The following is a 17,482-nucleotide window of genomic DNA, read 5'->3' on the forward strand; positions in this document are numbered from 1 at the left end:
TATTGTACCGAGCCCAACCTTACAAACCGACCAAATAAGATCAGAACGATAATAACCATAAATGGTTCGAGAACTATGTTACCAGTGGCAAAAATTGACTGCAAACCCAAACAACGGTTAGCAAAAACTGATTCGAACGTTAACTAAGCCATTAAGCATCATCTACCAGATCTGTTCGGAAAGTATTCAGAAACATAGTCCTAAAATGTGTACGTACAACACTTCTGTAATATAGAAACAAGATATGGGGATTTCTATCTGACACATAGAGGTGTAGACATGAGTACATGTTGGATATCAGATCCGCGTTCAGGGGGGCTCACCGTGCTGGCCGAAGGCGCCAATGATGGAGGCGGGGTCCGGGGAGGGAGGGCGAGACCACTATCACCGAGGCCGGCGAGAGTGAGGGAAACCCTAGGCGCGCGGAGGTCAAACTACAACACGACTAGCTGCGGCTCAGAGGCGGCCAGGTGAGAGGACGAAGGCGTGGGATTCGGGTTATCTGGCTGGCCGAAGGCGCCGTCGATGGAGGCGGGGTGGGGGGAAGAGGATGACGACACTGTCACCGCAGCCCCGGCGAGGAGAACGGCGTACAGAGGCGGCCTCGCCCGGATCTGGTGGCCACTAACGCCGCCCGTTGACGCGGCGCAGACTACCGTCGGTAAATGCGCGGAGCGATGGCGAGGAGCGGCGCGTGTGAGTGGAACCCTAGCGACCGTGATGGGAGAAAGGGGAGGAAGTGAGAGACGCGACCGAGCAACGGTATAAGAGCCAGCCGTTCGACTGGTGCTGGGCTGTCGAACGGTTGGGCTGATAAGCCCAGCCAGCCTACCGAACAGGCCGCCAGTCTCCCAGAATTCAAGCACCAATACGAGGGCGAAAAAAAACTCTATCTACTATCCGACCATATGTTTTATGCAGTTTTAACATATGATTTTTTTCACTATAGGATTAAGATCCTCCAGCTTTCTTCTAACTCCAGCCTCCACAGATCACATATCCTTTTTCTAGGGAATGACAAATCACAGATCCGCCATCGCCGCCAGTGCGGGCGCGGGTCCCGGGGCGAGCTCACCGGTGGCCATCGCCGGTGGTCACCGGTGAGAAAAAGAGAAAAAAATCTATATATATATATATATATTTTTTTGCTAAAACATATATGCATTGTACTGAAGGAAAAAAAAAAGGCAAAGAGTAGGGCGCGGCAGCGGCGGCGAGAGAATAAAAGCAGCGGCAGAGGCAGGGGGCAGGGGCGAGAGGGCACTCGCTCGTGCGTCAAGCGCCAACCCGAGCTCGCAAGCAAAGAAAGCCCAGGCAGGCAGGCGTGCACCTGCACGGCGCGGCGGGGAAACCAAACCCTCCCTGCGCAACCAAGGGTGAACCTGCAGAGAGGGGCAGCTCGCCGCCGTAAGCTTCCTTTCCCAAGCCTGTGCCACACGCGGTCGCCGCTCGCGCGACAGAGCTGTATAAGTCGCCATGTCGGTTTCGTCGTCGCTGTCCAACTTCCTGCTCTGCTGCTTCTACCCGTCCGCCGGCCACCGCGGCGGCGCGTACTACTACGGCAGCCACCCGACGAGCGCCAACACCCTGTACTACCACGAGGGCCCCTTCGCCGGGCGCAGGATGGGCCGGAGCAGCAGGCCGCTGTCGCTGCAGGTGCGTCCGTTGGCTTTGGGATTTGGCTCTGCTTCTCCTCCTCCGCCTCTGCTCGCGTGCTCTGTTCTTTCGTCAGGCATCAGGCATGCATGCGAAACAAACCACGGCCATGTTTAGTTTCCCCCAATTCCTGAATTTAACACTATGCAAAAAAAAGATTCCCCATCACATCAAACTTACGGTATATGCATGGAGTACTAAATGTTGACAAAATTAAAAACTAATTGCACAGTTTAGTTGTACTTTGTGAGACGAACGTTTTGAGCCTAATTAGTCAACGATTGAACAATTAGTACCAAATAAAAACAAAACGGTACTGTAGCTACAGTACCGTCCGAAATTTGGCGGCGCCGATTCGGTGCGTGAACTAAACACGGCCCACAAATGGCTGGCAGAGTAGATGCATGCAAGTACGGCGACTTGGCCGTGCGAATGCGACGTGACATGCACAGATTTGTTCTGTGACCGCCACCATTATTTTTTCGAATTCTTCGCAGGTTTAATGTCCAGGAATTACTGTAGCTTGCGCTGTGTAGTCATAGTAGTTGCATACAGTAATCCTTTGGCGTGCGCGTGCATGCGGACGCCCCCTGTTGAAAACAGCGACGACCTTGCATGCGTCCTGAAAAGAAAGCGAGAAAGGGAGAGAGAAGGAAAAGAAGAAGAAGAAAAAAAAAGATACTACAGAGAGAAGCCTTTTCCTCGGTTGCTGAAGCTGGAAGCACCGGTGACGAGACCAGCATAGCATGCTGTAAATTGTTCGAGTAAAATACTACTAGTACCCTTATGTTTTGTGAACAGTAAACTTTCCACCACAGTAAAATACTAGCTAGTAGTAGGAGTATGCATGTTTTTTTTTTTAGGCCTCGTTCGGTTGGGTGGGGAACAGTATTCCTTCTATAATTTACGAAGATGGGAAACGTTCCGGCCCGGAACGGCCGGGAACGGTGCTAACCGAACAGGGCCTTAATCTTGTCCGGAGACATCATCATCACATCACATGACTACATGAACTGACTGACGGACGAACTACTCCATGGCCATCAGACGGTGGAGCTGAAGGTACGGATGTGCTGCTCGGGTTGCGAGCGGGTGGTGAAGCACGCGGTGAGTCGGCTGCGCGGGGTGGACTCGGTGGAGGTGGACGTGGAGATGGAGAAGGTGACGGTGACGGGGTACGTGGACCGCCACCGGGTGCTCAAGGAGGTCCGCCGCGCCGGGAAGAAGGCGGAGTTCTGGCCCAACCCGGACCTGCCGCTGCACTTCACCTCCGCCAAGGACTACTTCCACGACGAGGAGTCGTACCGCCGCACCTACAACTACTACCGCCACGGCTACAACGGCGACAAGCACGGCCAGCTCCACGAGCCCCACCGCGGCGCCGACCCCGTCAGCAACATGTTCAACGACGACGACGTCAACGCCTGCTCCATCATGTAATTGTAATAGTAATAGCCCGTTGTGTGTGTATGTGTTCTCTCTAGTGCTCTATCGATCGGCGCCTCTCGTAGTAGTAGCAGGGTCAAGCCAAGGGACATGGCGGTGTCTGTGTGCTCATCGGCTCATTCGTGTACCCCAAAACAAATGGATGGAGATGGTGCGAGTTGCAACATGGAATGAGTAGCGGTGCCCTTTACGATGCTGCATGATGCAATACACAATTGGCAATGGGCAATGGCCACTCTCTATCCACTCCATGGCCCGAGCACCATGCGTGCGGCGTGCCCTCTGCTCTGCCCTTCGTGTTCTCCGATTCTTCAGAGTTCAGACACGGCCAGAGCCAATGGGACGCCAGAGCATCTTCTGGCTATGCTACCCGTAGCTAGCCGCTACGGCGAAAGGCGCGCGGCTTTTACTAGTCGTCTACTCCAGTCGATCTGCTCCATTTTCGCGCGCGCGAGCGCGGGAGAGCAGCTGACGCGTAACAGTACCTAGGATCGTTGGCGATTGTGGCTACCACTGCTACGCCGGTTAAATATTCAGTAGCAGCCATCGAGTGCCTGCACGAAGGCTCTCAATGGAACCTGATTGGTGGGCATCGCGAAAAGCCTTGGAACTGGGAAAGCTAGCTAGTGTTCTTGAAGTCCGTGATAATTGCACCAATTGAGTCACAGTGCAGCCGCCAGCAACAGTAGGCTAGAATACTCTAATGGATCAGGTTTTTGATTGATAGTTACAGTCACTCACGCCAATGGAAAAGGGAGTTCGTGATTGATTCTAATCCAACCTTATCAGGTCATTGGGAACTCCAGTGACACGAGTTAACGAGCTTGCCAAGCAAGCATTTTGTAGATATGCAGTAGATGTGAAGAAAATTAAGGTCCTGTTTGGATCTCGTAGTGTCGGGTACCTTAGAACGGGGTACCCCGAGCGAATAATTAAAAGGGTCGCTAAAGTCCCATAAAAAAATAAAGCTAGAAGGTAAGCCGTAGGCCCCTCACCCGCAACGACCGAGCCCACCAGGCCCCCTGCCTTGACCTCGAGCCTCGCGCAGGAGGTCTCGGCACCCTGACGCGAATTCCGCCTCGCGCGAGGCCCGCCATGGAAGGCCTCGGCAGGGGGTGCATTCTCCGTATCGCGCGAGGCCTCTCGCGGCATGCCTCGGCAAGGAATCCGATCTCCGTCTCGCGCGAGGCCTCATTCTCCGTGTCGCTCGAGCCCGGCTCGTCCACAGCCCGTCGCCCCCCGCCTCGACCGACCCTCCAGACAGCGCGTCATGTCTCATTAATGCTTCAACCACTCCCGCAATCTCAGCCGGACGATGGCTCAACGCCACAGAATGGCCGACGGGACCCGAGGTCGCATCAGCGCCATACCGGCCGGGACAGGGCACGGCGGGGATTACCGGCCACTGTGTCGTAACGCTGTGTCCACGATCAGCGCCATACCGGCTGGGACAGGGTACGGCGGGGATTACCGGCCACTGTGTCCTAACGCTGTGCCCACGATCAGCCGCCCCACTCGAGGCCTCGGCACTGTACACCAAGGTCTCGGCTATCTTGAGGTTCGTGCCTGCCGAGACCCCTCCACTACGGCGCAGCCTCGGCACCGACCAAGTCTCGGCCTCGCGCACAGTCCGTCCACAGTGGCTTGCACGTTCACCGCCGCACCCACTCCGAGATAGTCCCGGGGCTTCCACGACGCACAGGATCGGATGGGACGACCACGCCGCCCCAGTGCTCCAAGGACGGACCACTCCGACGACCACGCCGCCATAAGAACAGGCTACAGGGCCCGGACGCGCCGTCTCTGTTCACACGACACCGTATAGTTAGCTCATGTACCGTCCTTGTCCTCCCTCCAGGCTATAAAAGGAGAGGACTTGGGCCGTTTTGAAAGGAGGGGGGAGACCCGGTAACACATTGTAACACACGCACACATCCCAGCCGCCTGAGAGCAACGTCTCAAGCGGCCCACACGACACCTTGCCGAGACCTAGGACTAGCTCCCTCTCTCACCTAGCTTGTAATCCCCTACTACGAGCACTTCGGTGCAAGGAATACAAGATCGATCTCTCAGACTGGACGTAGGGCACCGATTGCCTGAACCAGTATAAACCTTGTGTCTCTTTGCATCACCATCCGGGATTGGGAACACGCAGTTCAAATTCACTAGTCGGTTGAGGACCCCCCGATCCGAAACACCGACACGTAGTATAAAGTTTAATTGGCTACAAAATTCTATACCACTTTAGCACACTTTTGTGTTCTAATGAATTGTTTTTTTAGGTTGGCCAAATTTAGACAATGGTTTAAGACTATCTATTTAGAGCCTCAATATTTAAAGTTTAGTGGCTAAACTTTAGGCCATAGGATCTAAACATGTCTTTTTGATTCTGTCGAAAAAAGAGATTGTGGTTCGCACATGGAAGGGGATCAAGATGTTGTGACCCACTGTAACGGTTGCTCTTTTTGTAACTGCAATCTACCGCTTTTGCGGGACCTGAGCAAAAGCCAATATGTGCACAAACACGCCCAATGGCCAGGTTTGGGGCAGACATTCTGGACCGCTTGCCCTGAATCATAGTACATAGACCCAGACGCTCATTCATGCACACATACTTACCCCTACAAACTTATGCATACATCCTACTCCTATAAGCACATCCGAAAGACCGAGACTCAAACGAGAGAACTCGAGATTGATGAAGTCGCCACAAACATCTCACCGTCGACGAGCAATGTCGTCTAGCATGGAAAGAACATCTTTGTTAAATTCTGAAATAAATTCAGAAAAATACGAACCCCGCGTCACGTCGGGGATTAAGAATAATGTCTTCAATGTAAAAGTAAAATCACGTTTTGGATCGAGGATTTTTTCAGTGGACAACAGTACCTCTATCTAGGCCCTATCTAATAAGGTGAATGTTGATCATGCTACATAATATATTTTTTCCGCTCTGATCTAGCACAGAACGATAATGCCGAGGATGAGATTATACGCGGATGATGCTTACCATCTTTGATCTTTCTCAATAGAACTAGTCGGGAGATTAAGGTTGCCTATTTTATATCTTTAAACCCTAACCTCCAAACTTCTCTAACCAAAAGTCCAATTCCTTAATTGACCCACAATTTCAAACTTGATAACACGAAACAAGTCAAACGCGCCAAATTTTTGGTTCCATGTCAAGCAAAAAGACCGCTGGAGGATGTCATGTCATGTGCCAAAGCTGGACCCAGCAGAAACGCCCGCAGACTCGCCGTGAACCCGCCCGCCTTCCACATCCACAGATCCTCTGATGGACGGCTATCAACGCTCCAAAGTCCATAGATCGGGTCCACGGCGGCAGTTCGCTGGGATTGACCTGCCTGCCTCGCCTCCTCACCGCACGGCAATCCGCCTCCCTTCGCCTCAGCAACGGCCGAACCGAAACCCACCAGACGCGTTCCCCAATCCGGCCGCCTCGACGAATTTCGATTGCTTCCAGCTCGGGCCTTTCGTTCGCTCGCGCGCCTCCGTTTGCTTCGCATTCTAGAAGCTAGCATTTGATTTGATTCCGCCGCCTGGTCCGGCCCCGAGGAGGAGGAGGAGGCGAGGGAGTGGTGAAAGGTCGCGCGGGCGGCCATGACGGGCTCGTCTCCGGCGGCGATGGACGCCTGGTGGGACGACGTGAACAACTCCACGCTGTGGCAGGACCGCACCTTCCACGCCCTCGCCGCGCTCTACGGCGTCGTTGCAGTCGTAGCCCTAGTAAGCCGCGCCCCCGCCCCCCCCCCCCCCCTCCCCCCCCCCCCCCCCCCCCCCCCCCCCCCCCCCCCCGGCATGATTTCGCCCTCCTCCCGCTTAGCTTAGCTTGCAATTGGATCTCCATTTGGTTCGGAGCCACGAGCTAAGGCGGGTACGAGGGTTCGTGCAGTTGGGCATAGCAGTTCCAGATATTCTTAACTCTGCATCAAGAGCGTAGATTGAGAGTTGAGAGTTGTAGTGTGTATTCCAAATGTGATTGATAGAAACTGAGGCAGTGGTTACCAGTCTCGTTAGCTCATTTGATGTTAATCTTCTCAGGTCCAACTGATAAGAATTGAGTGCCGGGTTCCTGAGTATGGGTGGACAACGCAGAAGGTGTTCCATTTCCTAAACGTCATTGTCAACGGTGGTGAGTCCATAGTTGTGCTTACCCAATGCTTACTCAGTAGTGGTACGGCGCCTTTGTCCCCTGAGTCCTGATCATGATTTGTGGTGAACTCGTGTTTGTGTATGCAGTGAGGTCAACCGTGTTTGTACTGCGGCGGAATGTGCAACTTGTACACCCTGAGGTTTGTGTAACGAGAAAATTTGTATTTCGTTTCCGTCATCTGGATGGAAAAAAGCTGCAGTAATGTGTATTAATACCTTCTTGTAGATATTTCAACATGTGCTTATTGATTTGCCTGGCCTAGCATTCTTCACAACCTACGCTCTGCTAGTGCTCTTCTGGGCTGAGATTTACTATCAGGTTAGTTTCAGTTGAACAGTTTGTTTGTCATGATTCTGTGACTGCTGCTGTGCTCATTGTTTTATGTTGATGTTTGCTAGGCACGTGCGGTGTCGACTGATGGGCTCCGGCCAGCTTTCTATACGATCAATGGAATGATCTATGTAATCCAGGTAATTTGTGTATTTGGATTTCTCACTGATGGGCTTATAAGAGCATGTACTAGCCAAAGAACTGGGTCTCTTTTTTTTCACCATGTCAATGGCTCCTGGTTCTTAAAAGGTTGATAAGATGTTTTAAGTTTGCACCGGTGCTTAATGTGTGCTAACAAGGACAAGGTAGACGGTAGTTAAGCCTATTTGAACACCAGTTTGCATTGCAGGAATTAACCTTCTATTTTGGTGCTTAATGATATGGCGACATTCTCTCTCTTTAAGCAGTCATGTATAAGCACCTTGCATCATATATGCCCTAACAAAATTTGAAATTCTCTTATACCAACTCTTATGTCAAAGTATTAATGTGCAGTATCAGTATCAGTCTGTTGATGATGTAAAGTGATCACATGAAAAAGTTGGGGACATTATTAAAGATTAAGAATTTTAGCACAAGTATGGTTCAAGTATTATTTATTTTTCTTGAACAACATAGGGGAGCTGTGTGTCATTTCATTTAAGAGAGAAGAAATAATACAAAGGAGGGGCTAATGAAGCCCCTCCCAACACACTCGACACACGTGGGGCAAAACAGTTACAGGCACGCCACTGTGAAGAAAAACCACTTCCTCTAGTCACTCAATGATTAAGGGCCGGTGCTCCTGCCGTACACCACAGGCTACCATCATACCCTCATTGCCCATCCGTTTGGAGGCCCTGGACATTTGGCTTGACACCTTCAAAAGCCAAGCTGTTAGAATGATTAGGGAGTTTGGACCTTTGCACAGTTCCTTGGGAACACTTCTTGTGGTATTGTACCACCAACTTGAGAACACTTTCAAGTATTATTTTCAGTGGATTTGTTGTGTAAAATTAGTGGGACAAGACAACTATATGGCAAGATGTTGTAAAAATATCAAACAACAAAATAAAGAAATGCTATAGTTTAACTTCACTGCCCTCACGACAATGATAAGTGTGATGACCAAGAACTCCTCTAACTTGCCTGATTGTCTGGTTTGATACTTGCTGGAAGTACTGCATGAATGTCCTGGTAAATAGTATGTCATATTCAGTTGATTGCTTGTTATACTTTAGCTTGTGAAGTGGCGCTTTTTCCTAGAGTATTTCTCAATAGGTATTTCAACATCAAGGAATCGTTATGCGATGTCACTTCTCATTTCTATTGTGATTGACCTGTAATATTCCAGATACTACTGTGGCTCCTCATGTGGTGGAAACCAGTGCAAGCTGTTGTCTTTTTGTCAAAGATGTTCTTTGCAGGTAATGTGCTTGTTTCTTTAGGCTTCCCCTGCAGGCTGCAGCACTGTAAGAGCAATGAACATTTGCAACATGAAGTCATATGATTTTTTATTAGTTTTGGGTCGTGTGAAGTATATAATTAGATATATTAGATTATTTGTTAATGAAAGCATTCATGAAATTTCATAGAAACGATACTCCTACCTGATTATCAAATTCCAGAAACTACATTTGTAACCTTAGTTTCTTGTATCCACCATTTGACATGAAAGATAAATTGTGCGTTAAGTTATTTAATACAAATGATGTTCAGTCTATGATTTTATATTGTGCACTTGTTTATGTCTTCTAACATGGAGCTACTTTTCAGCTACATCCTTATTCGCTGCCTTTGGTTTCCTTCTCTATGGAGGGAGGTAATGACTTATTCCTTGATATATCATGGTTCTTTAACAAACGAGAACTACGCTATTTGCCATCGGTTGAAACTACAGTATTATGGTTGCACTGCTACTACAGAAAACAATAACTCAGCTTGCACGCTAGTGTTAAGACTTAAGAGCAAGAGATTTTCTGTATACTTTGCCCCTTGATTTCTGCAACATTAGGTTGTTTGAAAAGTAAATATGCCCCATACACAAAATATGTGCAAAAATTGAGGCCATGCGAGCATCCTGTATTTTTCTGTTATCTTGAAATATTGTGCTGATCCTTTTGAGTTTTGATAACTGTAGAGTTAGTTATAATAATGTGGGTATCCTTGTATAGGCTATTCCTGATGTTGCAGCGCTTTCCCTGTTGAGTCAAAAGGTCGTCGGAAAAAGTTGAATGAGGTACTTTACTATCCGTTGTCTTCCGCTATAGAAATATATCTTGATGACTTGTTTGTTTAACATTAAAAATTACATTATCCCCTTCTACGCAGGTTGGCTATGTGACCACCATTTGCTTTGGTTGCTTCTTGACCAGATGCATAATGGTAGATCCTATGTAGTACCAATTTGGTTCTGAAATAATTCCAGTAATAGACTGACTTAGCATGTCTATCTTGCAGATGTGCTTAAGTGCATTTAATAAAGATGCTGATCTTGATGTTCTGAACCATCCAATCCTGAACTTCTTTTACTACTTGGTATGTTTTTCATTCAAATAAATTGTTGCTGCAGGTTTAGACAGAGTTAGTAGTATCATAAGTGCATATCTTGAACTTACTTTGTGATATCAATTCGATCTCATATATGATCAGTCGTTGCACTTGCTCATATTCTTTTCTGGTGGTGTTCCCTGTTTCTTGTGCAGCTGGTTGAGATTGTACCGTCATCTTTGGTGCTGTTCATCTTAAGGAAATTGCCACCAAAGCGTGGGATTGCACTAGTACCATCCAATCCATTAGTCAGGAATGTGCATGGTCCATCGCTAACAGTTCCATCTAATTGCCAACTACAACAAGGCAAATGTGAGTTTTTTAGATGAATGATGAGACACCATATACCTTTGTTTGTAGGTTAGTAGCTTTCATACGAAGTAGGTCTGGCAAATATAGCTTGTTAAAAATGTAACCCCATGGTTTGTTGTAATCCCAACAACTATCACCAATACAACCTGTTTCACGAATTGAGGTTTCCGTCTGTAAACTTCAGAACAGAAGACGACACTGAGAATTGTTTGTGATCGAGAAAATGTGTGATAGGATCATAAGATTGGCTATTTCAGAAGAGTCGGTGCTGTACGGGTGTTATAGCACATCCTAGTTCAGTGAAACAAACTCTGATGAACCTGAAAGATGTTGGTCCACTTTTTTCTTCTTCTTCTTCCAAAACAGAACAGACCCAGGCAGCAAGTCTGGCAGTGATCATTATGGAATATAAATCTAGGAAACCATGAGTAACTTAACCAACTGAGCTATGTTAAGTTTGTGACGTCGGGTCGGTTTAACACCTTTAGGAAACCATCTCCTGAATTCCAGCAGTGAATGGTTTGAAGCACTAATCATGCATGAAACTGCAGCTGGTCGTGAGCTGGAAACTTGCAAGACACTCGGGGTGCCGGAGAGAAGAATTCATCAACTGAAAGACGTTACTTATTACTGTACACATAAAAGCGCGCACCTGTCTGATCATCAGTCAGCTTGACAGCATGTACCAGATCACAGGACGAACCAACTTCAGAGATGTGTAAAGAACAGGACAACAGGTTGGCCGGCGGACCACCGAGGGAACGGTCGAACGGAGACTTGTGCACCTGTGATCTTGTTGCAAGCATCTCATCAAGGCCCTGTTTAGTTGCACTTCATTTTACAAAAAAATTTTCAGTCACATCGAATCTTTGGACGCATGCACGAAGCATTAAATATAAATAAAAAATAAAACTAATTACATAGTTTAGACGAAATTTACGAGACGAATCTTTTAAGCCTAATTAGACTATAATTAGACACTAATTGCCAAATAACAACGAAAGTGTCACAGTACCATTTCGCCAAAAAATTCGTCAATTAAGGGGGTGTTGGTTTCATGGACTAAATTTTAGTCCATGTCACATCGAATGTTCGGATGCTATTTAGGAGAACTAAATATGAGTTAATTATAAAACTAATTACATAGATGGAGACTAATTTACGAGACGAATTTATTAAGCCTAATTAATCCGTCATTAGCACATATTTACTGTAGCACCACATTGTCAAATCATGGATTAATTAGGCTTAAAAAATTCGTCTCGCAAATTAGCCACAATCTGTGCAATTAGTTATTTTTTTTATCTATATTTAATACTTCATGCATGTATCCAAACATCCGATGGGACAGGGACTAAAATTTTCCTGTAGTAACCAAACATGGCCTAAACACTGCCTCAGAGAATAATGGCCAACCTCCATTCCCTACTAGGCCTGCTCAGCGCAGAGACTTGTGTTGCTCTAACTAGCAGGTGGCACTGCATTATTCTTGTCCGTCCCAACAGGAATAATGCCCAACCGCCAGTCCCAGGATAACAGGTTGGGATGTGAGAGAAAAATACTGTTCCAGCTTATAATCCACCGTAACAGGTCTCCGTCGAGTCCGAGTCAACACGAATAATGGCCAACCGCCATTCCCGAGCCGGTGCACCTACGTCCGGCGAGCAAACCATGCAGTTTCTATGGCACATCCACAGCTCCTGGTGGTGAGACTGTGAGGGTGCCAGACATGACCACCTCGAGCCTGAACGAAAGAATTCGATCGGCAAGCATTTGCCGAACAGAAAGCGGGCAGTGCTGGGTCGGGCGCCGGCAGGAATCGGGGTCGGGGGCCCCCGGAATGATTGCCACGACGACCGGGCCCGGCCGGCCGGGAACACGAGCCGGTGTCTTCCGCTCGCCCGTGCGCGGACGCCGGACGGACAGATTGAGAGCTTCAGAGGATGCCCTTTTCGCGTCGAGCATTGCAGCGGCGGGCGGCCACCCCCAAGCCCCACTCGTCTTGTCCGGGTGGACAATGGACTGCAACGTATGAGTGGGTCCTTTGAGGAAGCCGGAGTGGAGTGGAGGGCCAGCGAACCAGGCAGCATGAAGATCACCACCGCCAGCACCCCGCGCGGCGCCGTCGACACCTCATCAAACGAGTAAAAAAAATTGTTGGGTCAATTATTTCTTTTTATTATAAAGACTGACCGGACGAGTATTGGCGGATCAGGTCAGGCCGGTCTATTTCTTGATTTTTTTTCCAGATTTTTTATATTTTGTGTTTGAACTTTTTCATCTGATGCATTAGCGGGGCGGATCGGCTGGCTTATGATCAGGTCTACTTGATCTTCAGGAGGTTGCCTCAACGAAAAAAATTTAGGTCAACGACGAGGGTTCAAAGCTGATCCCCATTTATTCCACTGATTTCCGGCAAAGCCGGTGGGTGGAAGGGGCGAAGCCCTCCAGTACAAACAGGATTACATGTCAAAGCAAGGGGGAGAGGCGATTACATGTCAAAGATAGTGCTCCATCTACCAACCAAAGCTGTGTTTTGTTTTGGTATCCGGCAACTCCATGAGCGCCCAGCTTCTTTGCAAGCGGCAATGAGGCGATCCACGCTTGGTTCCATGTGCCTGAAGATAACCCCATTGCGGTGTTTCCAAATTTCCCAGCAACAGAGCAGGATGAGGGGATGTGCGATGCTTGGGTGCACATTGGGTGGAGTCTTGGTAAGCCAGAGTTCATTGGTCTTGGCAAGGCGCCCATCCGATCCGATTCCAGAAGGTGCGCACAAAGTTGCAGCCAGATACGATGTGGTCTGCAGTTTCATCTTCTAGCCCGCACATCTCGCAACAAGCATCGTCCACAATATGATTGCGCACTAGGGATGATCGGCATTGTATTATGTTCTGTGTCAATAGCCAACCAAAGAACTTGACCCTGGGCGGGGCGAAGTTTGCCCACGCAAACTTGTAGGACGGGCACACGTGGTCACCGCGTGTCGAGGTCCGATAAATGGCTCTGGACAGGAGTCTGTGTCCCTCGTCCTCAAAGAAACTGGAGCGTTGGTCAGGTGTTTCATCAAGGCTGACCTCTTGAAGCAGTTCTTCGAGGTGGTCGAGCCCCGTGGCAACTTGAACGGTGAGCCTGTGCTGGAGAAGGTTGCGCAGGCCCGTGGTCACGACGTCGCGGACTGACGTCGCTCGCCCGGCATAGTGGCTGTGGAGGGCCGGCATCTTCTCAGCTAGCGGCCTATCCAGGAGCCAGGTGTCGTCCCAGAAGGAGGTGTTTCTGCCATCGCCTATAGAGACCGTCGTGATGCGCTGGTAGGCAGGGAGGAGATCACGCAGGGCAGACCAGTGTGCCCCAGCCATGTCGCCCCCGAGGTCCGACAACCTGACCTGATCGGCGACCCAATGCGCCAGGCAGAGTCCCCGGATGGTAAGTTACTAAGCTAGCTCTAATGACTAAGATACAAAGCTAACTATCATCTTGATGAAGCAAAGTGTTGAGTTCAAACTAACAAAACCACAAATTAAGGATATATCTTTATTTCTACTAGTGATTTAATGTAAATTAAAATAAAGAGCATTTAACTACCATAATCCATAGTCTATTCTAAGGCTACAAAAATTACAGTGAGCACATAATAATACAATGAAGCTACCATAAAAATTCAAGACTAAAGCTATCACCAATTTACTATAAAAATTCCTACAATAATTAATTTAATATTATTAAGCATTCTCAAACAATTTAATAACTCCTAATATTGACACATATAAGTATGAACTAAATATACTAATAGATAGATCATAATTTTAGGAACCTAATAAAATTTGTTTCATAATTTTTAGACACCTATAGGATTTTATATTAATTACCAAAGTTCAGCTCAGAAATTAAATTAGAAAACCATTTCTAATTCCTTAGAAAAAAGAAAAAAATGAATCTCCCGCGCGGCCCACACACGCGGCCCGCAGATACGGCCCACGCGAAGACGGCCCGCGCGCGCTGGCAATTTTGCAAAAGAGACCTCAAACTCCTCCCAATTTACAACTAATTACTAACACTATTTTCTCCTCTCGCAGACCTTCTCACTTAACCCCCCTGACTTCCCTGGAATTCCCCCGCACACACCCCCGGCTAACCCGTGCCCGGTGGCGCGGCGAGCGGTGGCCACGCCGGCCACCAGAGACCCGCACTGGCTCGTCGGTCAGGACGACATCCAACTATCGTCCCACCGCCTACGCCGAGCAGCAACACAGGGCGGCGGGACGCGCTGGAGTTAGCTGCGGCGACGCGTGGCCATCCACGACGGTGGCGCGACTGCCCTAGCGAACTAGAGCACCTAAGGACCTAACTAGCTAGCGAGTGAGCATCAGGAGACTACCGTGGACCTGGCCGAGGTGGTGGGTGGAGAAGAGGGTGACGGAGAAGGGCTGACCACGTGTGGCCGAGCCATGCGGCGGCACGGTCGCGTCAGCGACGACGGGGAGGCGGTAGCGATTCGGCTAAGGCACGCAGGGTGAAGAGGGAGTCAAGGCAAAGCTAGTGGTGCATGTGAATTGGTTCGGTATGGGTGGTAGGAGGGCTGCCCTCGACTATGGCCGAGCGTGGCCTTAATGGCACGGCGGCGGGGAAAAGCTCCAAATTGGAGCTTGGCAGTGCCTTCTTCTTCATGACTGGGTGGGGTCGGGCAGCGAGAGAATGTGATGGTGAAGCCATGGATGCGATGAATTGAATGGAGGTGATCGATCGCTAGGTAATTTGGTGGCGCGGCTCGACGGCGGTCAGTAGAGAGAAGAGGGAGACGGGGCCAGAGGTGGGCTCAGCATGGCCTAGCCTTGGCGGGATGTGATCGGCGCGATCAGGGCGTCACATGCGCGAACATAATCGGACAAGCACGTGCGTCCATTGACCGGCATGGCCCGTGCGGCCGCAGTGCCATAAATGGCAAGGCGATGGTGAGCTCCACCACGTGTGCGCGACAGCGTCGAGCACCAAATCGGGCCAGCAGCGAGGTAGGGGTGCAGAGGGAGGCACGGACATGATGGTGAGGCAATGGCACCTGCAGCGGCTGCATCGCGGCATGAGGTAGGTCGGTAGCATGGCGAGGCAGGCGGCCACGCTACTCGGCCGTGCGAGCAGCAGCAGCAGCTTCACGCGGCAGAGCCAGTGGCGGCCAGGACAGGGTAGTCACAGTCGACCACGCGCGGCAACGCACGTGCACATGCAGAGCGAGCCAGCGTGGCGACGTCGCTCCTCGAGACATGGTGACCGCGCTCACCCGGTGAACTAGCCCAAAATCATGTCTTGCATGAATTTTAAAGCACCTATAACAACTAAACGGTTGCTTCTGGACCTAAACCATCTTCACCATGCTCAAGATGGCATGTGAGGCTATCAACCTGAGCTAAAACATGACACCATCCCTTAACTTGATTTCACAAAATAAATTTCCAAACATGGCATTGTCTTACTATCTATAAACTTGAAAATATTGTAAGTCTTTGAGCTGAACTTGATTCCAAGTTGCATTTCTAGGCCATTAGAAGCATTAGCTAGCGAAGTTATTTTTCAACAGCAAGGATTTCATTGCCATCTACTTGATATACATGAATTATGGAGTAGCTTTTCATTTAACCTTTTTATTGATCATCTTAAGTTAAAAAAATTCATCCACATAGTTTATCACATGCATTATCATATAAACATGATGCTCATGACATGTTTTAGTAATTTGTTTAGGGCATAACATCGAGGGTGTTATAGTAGAGAGGGACACGTTAGGCCAGTTCGTTTCACCGGAGTCGTTGCCGATGACCAAAGCCGTCTCGCTGGAACATCGCCGGGCCGCCGGAGCTGCTATCGTGCTCACCGCCGTGCAGTAGAGGTTTAACGGTTAGCACTAGGAGATGCACAGAGAGGAGGGGAATCTAGAGAGGTAGGACTCACCGCCTGTGGGGGTATGGCCCCCGATATCTATAAGACAAGACATGGGCCGCACCATCAGAGGTGGTCCAACCCATAAGATCAAGGCATGCACAGCGCTGCTCGACATGCACTACAAGATATTGTATAGTACCAAATAGGATACTTTCCTTGTAACCCTACCCCTCTAGACTATATAAGGAGAGGTAGGGGTCCCCTAGCGGACAGGCTACATCAAGATACATACATATGTAGACACGTAATATCATACGATAGCTAATACAAACCAACAGACCATAGGAGTAGGGTATTACGTCATACTAACGACCTAAACCTGTCTAACTCGTGTGTCTCTGTTGCCTTCTTGTTCTTGATCTCACGCACCTCTGCCGATCAATCTACCTTTGTGGGATACCCCTCGGAGGACTGCCGATGATATTTTGTCGATAGTTGGCGCGTCAGGTAGGGGCTTGCGTGCTGTTTCCTTATCGAACAAGATAGCTTTTTCCACAGTCTCTTCATTCCTCCCGTAGCCTAGCCAGATCTTCACGGTTGGATCGATCTCCTGGATCATCAACGCTAACGTAGTCGGAGAGCTCCTCGAGCCGGCACAGGTCAATTCTATGTCGATCATCCCCGCATCTACGACTGTAGATCCGATTTCAGAACCACCTCTGAGGTCGCCTTCATCAACAACTCGCCGCCTGCTTCCTCGCTACCAAAGGAGGCAGATCAACAACGATAATCTGGTCGAGTCCATCGATTGGGTCGGTCTAAAGCTCACTGATTGCCTCTCCATCTCTGAATCGGCTCTGGACACTTTGGTTCAGTGCCGACCACCCTCTGATCCAAATCTATCGGAGGCTGCTCAGAAAACTCTAGGAGTTGAGGCTTCGCCCTTTCTGGCTCACCAACGTCGCCGTCACCTACCAAGATGCCCTGAGGGGCAAATTCGCCGATCAGGTGGAAGACGTCCATCCTCTTGCTGACCAGATAGTGCCATACGCCACCGACCAGTCATTCTGTCTAAAGCTAAGTCACGCTTTAATATTTTTCTAAATATTCTCCAATCTTTGTTAATCGCCATGATGTTTCTCCGAGCTGTTTTCTCCATGT

The 17,482-nt window shown here is 49.1% G+C and overlaps 2 protein-coding genes and 1 pseudogene across 2 annotated transcripts; 2 read left to right on the forward strand and 1 right to left on the reverse strand.

The window, feature by feature from the left end:
- Window positions 1-1,233: 1,233 nt before the first annotated feature.
- LOC136509202 (heavy metal-associated isoprenylated plant protein 30-like) lies at window positions 1,234-3,342 on the forward strand. Its single transcript, XM_066504030.1, has 2 exons — window positions 1,234-1,656; window positions 2,704-3,342. The coding sequence occupies exons 1-2, from the start codon at window positions 1,477-1,479 to the stop codon at window positions 3,094-3,096; spliced, it is 573 nt and encodes a 190-aa protein (XP_066360127.1). The 5' UTR covers window positions 1,234-1,476; the 3' UTR covers window positions 3,097-3,342.
- Window positions 3,343-6,479: 3,137 nt separating this feature from the next.
- LOC136509207 (tobamovirus multiplication protein 3-like) lies at window positions 6,480-10,671 on the forward strand (annotated as a pseudogene).
- A 2,502-nt stretch (window positions 10,672-13,173) lies between these two features.
- Window positions 13,174-13,806, reverse strand: LOC136470083 (uncharacterized). Its single transcript, XM_066468046.1, has one exon. It carries the CDS (start codon window positions 13,804-13,806, stop codon window positions 13,174-13,176), a length of 633 nt encoding a protein of 210 aa, XP_066324143.1.
- Between the last annotated feature and the right edge of the window lie 3,676 nt (window positions 13,807-17,482).

Source organism: Miscanthus floridulus, chromosome 1, assembly GCF_019320115.1.
Source record: "Miscanthus floridulus cultivar M001 chromosome 1, ASM1932011v1, whole genome shotgun sequence".
NCBI classification, from domain to species: Eukaryota; Viridiplantae; Streptophyta; class Magnoliopsida; order Poales; family Poaceae; genus Miscanthus; species Miscanthus floridulus.